General features: G+C 60.2%; 1 protein-coding gene across 1 annotated transcript in view; it reads left to right on the top strand.

Annotated features, from left to right (window-relative positions):
* EMH_0049280 (vacuolar sorting protein 9 domain-containing protein, putative) overlaps positions 1 to 349 on the top strand; it is a gene marked incomplete at both ends in the record, with an annotated part of 4,936 nt that overhangs the window by 2,394 nt on the left and 2,193 nt on the right. The window contains one exon of the mRNA XM_013496509.1: positions 94 to 302. Within this exon, the coding sequence (XP_013351963.1) occupies positions 94 to 302 (209 nt within the window). The remainder of the gene's footprint in view (positions 1 to 93; positions 303 to 349) is intronic.

Below are 349 nucleotides of genomic sequence, written 5' to 3'. Positions count from 1 at the left end.
TGCGTAGACACTGCGCTGCAGCAGCAACAGCAGCAGCAGCAGCAACAACTGCTGCTACTGCTGCTGCTGCTGCTGCTGCTGCTGCACAAGCAGAGGCTGCTGCTGAAGGGACACAGGGGCTCTGGCATCCCCCCCAGCAGGATCACCCAGCAACAACAGCAGCAGCAGCAGCAACAACAGCAGCAGCAACAGCAGCAGCAACAAAAGCAGCAGCAACAGCAGCAGCAACAGCAGCAGCAGCAGGAAGCTCTCATTTGCTGCTCAGTGTTGGCGTTGGAAGGGAACGCAGCGATGCAGCAGAGGTGCAGCACGTGCTGCAGGACCCACACAGCAGCAGCAGCAGCAGCAG

This window comes from Eimeria mitis, genomic scaffold (genome assembly GCF_000499745.2).
Source record: "Eimeria mitis Houghton genomic scaffold, Emh_scaff2143, whole genome shotgun sequence".
Taxonomy (NCBI): Eukaryota; Apicomplexa; class Conoidasida; order Eucoccidiorida; family Eimeriidae; genus Eimeria; species Eimeria mitis.
Note: the sequence above shows the minus strand (reverse complement) of the source record. Positions and strands in the feature narration are given on the sequence as shown.